A 4,244-nucleotide genomic window follows, 5' to 3' on the forward strand; every position below is an offset into this window, starting at 1 on the left:
TTAAGGATGGGTTAAGTTTTTAAATAACTGCAAATAATCAAAGTTACTGGGATCGGTGTTAAAAACTTTAACAAAGTTGTTGTACTTCTCTAAGTTCAAATAATAGGTAGTGATCTGAATTAAAAAGTTTTAAAAATACATCTTGGTAAAAAGAAAAATCAATTACCTGGTTTGCTAATGATTGAGCTTCAAATGTAGAAATTCTGCTCGTGTCAGGATCTCCTAGCATCAATGCTATTCCTTTATCCTTTGTAATTATATAAAATAGAGAAAGTGTAAATCCTAGAAAAAATTCTATTAAACACATAATAACCTTAGAAAAATCTAAAAAGTACGAGATAGTCAAAACAACGCTAGCGAACTCTTGGTTTTTTTTATAGTCCAATAGGCTCGTAGCGTAAAAGTGATTTTGAGAATATTGAGTAAAAAACAATTCGTAGCCGTGTTGTCTGGGAACGGGATATATAAACTAGAAGGAGCAATCGCTAGGTAAATTAAAAAGCAGATAAGTGATTACTAAGGGACAAGCCTTTGCGTGCTCTGCAAGAGTGTCATATACAGCTGAAGAGAGAACAGCAAAAACTTTATTTTGGAATTTAAAGTATTGCAACCACAGAGCGGAGATCTTATGAATTTAGTAGCCAATTTACAAAGACGAGTATATAAATATAGTTGGAAACCTCTTCGGCGGTTCTATCTCGAAGTTTGTCTACGTTTGCAAAGTCTTTCAGAGCCTTTTATTTAATAATATAAACAATACTGTATAGTTATATTAAAACTACTATAAAAAGAAGAAGTCTAGGCATAAAAAAAAAAACTATAAATATGATTGTGAAAAGTGTTAAAAAAGTACAGGCTAAAATAATCTGAGTATAAGGAATACTTATTGTTATAAATAGATAAGACATATTATAAACAGTTATAATACATAAAAAAAAATTATACAAAATAATAAAGAATGCCTTCACGGGATAAGCCTTTTTAATGAAACTTTCAGATGTAGACGTTAACTTATGCAAATACGCCAAAGGCAACTTCTCGAAATGGTTTAATAATTAAAGTGTTAACTACTACAAGAAAAAAATTAGAAGATAATTACATTATCTTCCTCAGTCTTAACTCTTTTTCTTGTGTTTATACAGTCCAACAACTCGTCCTGGCTTTTGTTCTTGAAAGCAATTTTTTCTTTATATTTTTGAAAGAATGGATTTTTTAAGAGACCTAACGAAAAACTAAGGTACCATCCCATCAGTTAGCTTCTTTAAACAAACTTACTTAAATATGTATCATTATCTGTTGAAAACGTTGATTTTAAAAAAGTAGTGGGAAGTTTAGATATATAAAAATAGTTGCTTATACGGTTGCGAAGGAAACACATCAATTTGTGGAAAGCGCGGCTAATTAATAGAAACCGTTATGCTTTCAATTAAAACTTCTACTAAAATATAAGGCAATACTTTATGTGTACTAAAATATCGTACGAAAATAAACAGTCCTCTAACTAAAAACAACCAGATCGAACAGCTACGCTCTCTTTTGTCTTTTGGACCAGCTTTTATCGCGTGAGGTCAAAGCTTTAAAAATCTATCTGCTCTTGCTCAGCTTCTGGTTAGTGTGAACCAACTTTGTCGTTGGGGGTTAAATGGTATTTAATACTTGTGCGCCCACCTTATAAATTACCAATTCAATTTAAAAATTTAAGGATACGAGCCCTGAAAATTTAAAAACCACTAGCTTTATGTATACTGTAAACTATAGCACTACTTAACTTTAATAAAGCAGCCTCATAACGAGGTATTTAAAGTTATCAAATAATTTGCTGAAAACTGGAATTAGGATCAACTGAAAGCCTGTGCAAAATGAAAAAATTTAAAATTAGATAATACAACTTTAAATATGTAACAATAAATTATTGTCTTATAAGGTTGCTGTACATACAGTTATACTGACCCTGTCTAACTTTGAGGGACTCCAGATTTAAATAAAGAAAATTAGTAAATTTTTGCGATGAGCGGATAACGATACATAGTAATAAGTTGGGCAAGCCAAGGTATTAAAAAACTACTTATGACACTGAATGTTTCTTTAAATTAACTTCAAATATATAAAAATAATTTATAGTTATGATAAAATAATTTTTTCTGGGTAGAACCTATTATGAGCAAGTAAATAAAGTACGCAAACAGCACATAATTACAAAAAAAAAATTTGTAGTTCTCCTATGGTAGGCGCTTTTTAGTAGAAAAATTAATTAGTTTCAATAAGCGGAAACTAAACTGTGGGGGGGAAAATTTATATTCCACATTAAAATGATTTTTTATGGCCAATGCAAAACTTTTTACATAAAAAAATGTAATTTTTGAAATAAGAATTGTATCGCAATATTAACTTTTTTATATTTTAAATAAATATAGTTTAATCGCCCATTATCTGCGTTTAGGCTGCTTCTTTTCCCATTTATAATATATAAACTAAAAATAATGTTATTGCCTATAGCTAAATAGGTAAGGCTCCCCAAAAGTAGACAAGAAGCATTTACAATGTAGGCGACATTCGCAAATTTTAGTTAAGTAGTAAACTAAACTATACATTAAATGAATGCTACTTACATCAGAAAAACATTCACACTTTCATAACTAAAATTGTTAAATATTTATATTTTTTCTTTGTTCATAGACAGCTTTATGATGATAACTTAGATAATTGTAACTATACTAACAAAAACTTTTTAAGTTACACACGATTTGAAGACTAATAGAATTAGCAGCCCTAAACGTTTCCACCACTTCATAATTTTTTTTTCATTGTAAATGTAAAGAAGTAAACACCACTATCAATTTGCGGTTTGGATGTAAAATTCTTGACATTAAAAATAATTTTATTAACACATATAATGCTACCACTGTTTTTTCTACTGTGAATTATACTTTTTTTTATCTCTTTTCAGTAGAAAAATATTCTGTTTATGATCTGTTAAAAAAGATTATATACATCTCAAACCATGTTAATCATCTGGAAACCTCAATGGTGTAGTTTGGTGCTATAAATGGGCATTGTTCCGTGCATTGGATCGTGAGTCTGTCTTTGGAGCTTTCGCAGAGTAAAATACTTTTAATGTGGGCAGAGTTATTCTCCACTCAATGACTAGAATAATTATCCAAAGGTATCGAAAAATTCTCCATCAGTGGAACAATTTCTCTTCAAAGAAAAGAGGAACACTCTAGTAAATGGGCCCACTAACTATATCATAAGGCTATAGTTTATACGTATCGCTTATACCCTAAAGGGATCTATTTTTTTTACTGTCATTTAATCTAATAGTTTTATTTGGGTTAGAGGAGACTTTGAAATTAGAAGGGCCTTTATTTCTGAATTAAATCAGATCCTCAGAAGTTTAATAATACTTTTTTAATGCTCAGAGTCCCTTATTTCCCATTTAACAGAGGTACTTGGCTCGGGTTCAACCATGAATCGCTTTTCTTCTTCCGCAAAAGGAAATTATTCTAACTAACCATCGACTGAATTTTCAACTGCCTTTTATAATTTTAAGGCTGCATAGTATCCAAAGCTAGGGAGCTAATTAGACCCTGCTCCGGATATTCCCTTATTTAATTGCTCATCGTATAGTAAATGACTTCGGTCTTTCTGCGAACCTGCTAATCAGTCTGGTCATACTTACAGAATTTATAGGTTTCTGCCTTTCGTGTTAGATTTATTAGCAATAACTGGTGAGCAGTCGTTATAATTAAATAAGATCGAGGTCGGTAAGTCCAGTCTTTACTCGCATATGCCGGAGTGCGGGGTACAACTAAGTTTCTCTGACATAACTAGCTGCGAGTGGTTTTTCTTACCTATCCTCTTACTGTCGTTGTTCATCCAGTCATCAGCACAAGAAATTAAATTTAGGTTGAGTATCTAGTGTAACCATCTTGGCTATCTATCTTTAGCTACCTGCATAAAGCTTGTTATTTAAAAGGCTCAAATAAAGCACAACCCTTTAAGAATTAAGTAATTTCTTGAGTACAAATATATAGCCAGTAAACAACTAGGTTCATCATTACCCCTTAATAAACATAGGAAGTCAATTCAGTGTTCTGAACTACACTAAGAGAGCGGCGCAATAGACTAGTTAATGTCGTATTCTATCAATAAAAGCTCCCACAGAGTCGATATTCTCTAGTTCCAAGCACTATTTTACGTTACAACTAGTCAGAGTAGAGCAGAGAGCAGTTGACGGCACTCTT

The 4,244-nt window shown here is 31.4% G+C and overlaps 1 protein-coding gene across 1 annotated transcript; it reads right to left on the minus strand.

Annotated features, from left to right (window-relative positions):
- On the minus strand, nt 1-1,249 carry LOC135145748 (ATP synthase mitochondrial F1 complex assembly factor 1-like). Its single transcript, XM_064077895.1, has 7 exons — nt 1,100-1,249; nt 963-1,034; nt 681-734; nt 518-625; nt 314-469; nt 167-247; nt 1-114 (listed from the first exon to the last, which is right to left on the minus strand). The coding sequence occupies exons 1-7, from the start codon at nt 1,247-1,249 to the stop codon at nt 1-3; spliced, it is 735 nt and encodes a 244-aa protein (XP_063933965.1).
- Nucleotides 1,250-4,244: the final 2,995 nt, after the last annotated feature.

This window comes from Zophobas morio, unplaced genomic scaffold, assembly GCF_036711695.1.
Source record: "Zophobas morio isolate AGI-343-1 ecotype UQ-CSIRO unplaced genomic scaffold, CSIRO_AGI_Zmor_V1 ptg000179l, whole genome shotgun sequence".
Lineage (NCBI taxonomy): Eukaryota > Metazoa > Arthropoda > Insecta > Coleoptera > Tenebrionidae > Zophobas > Zophobas morio.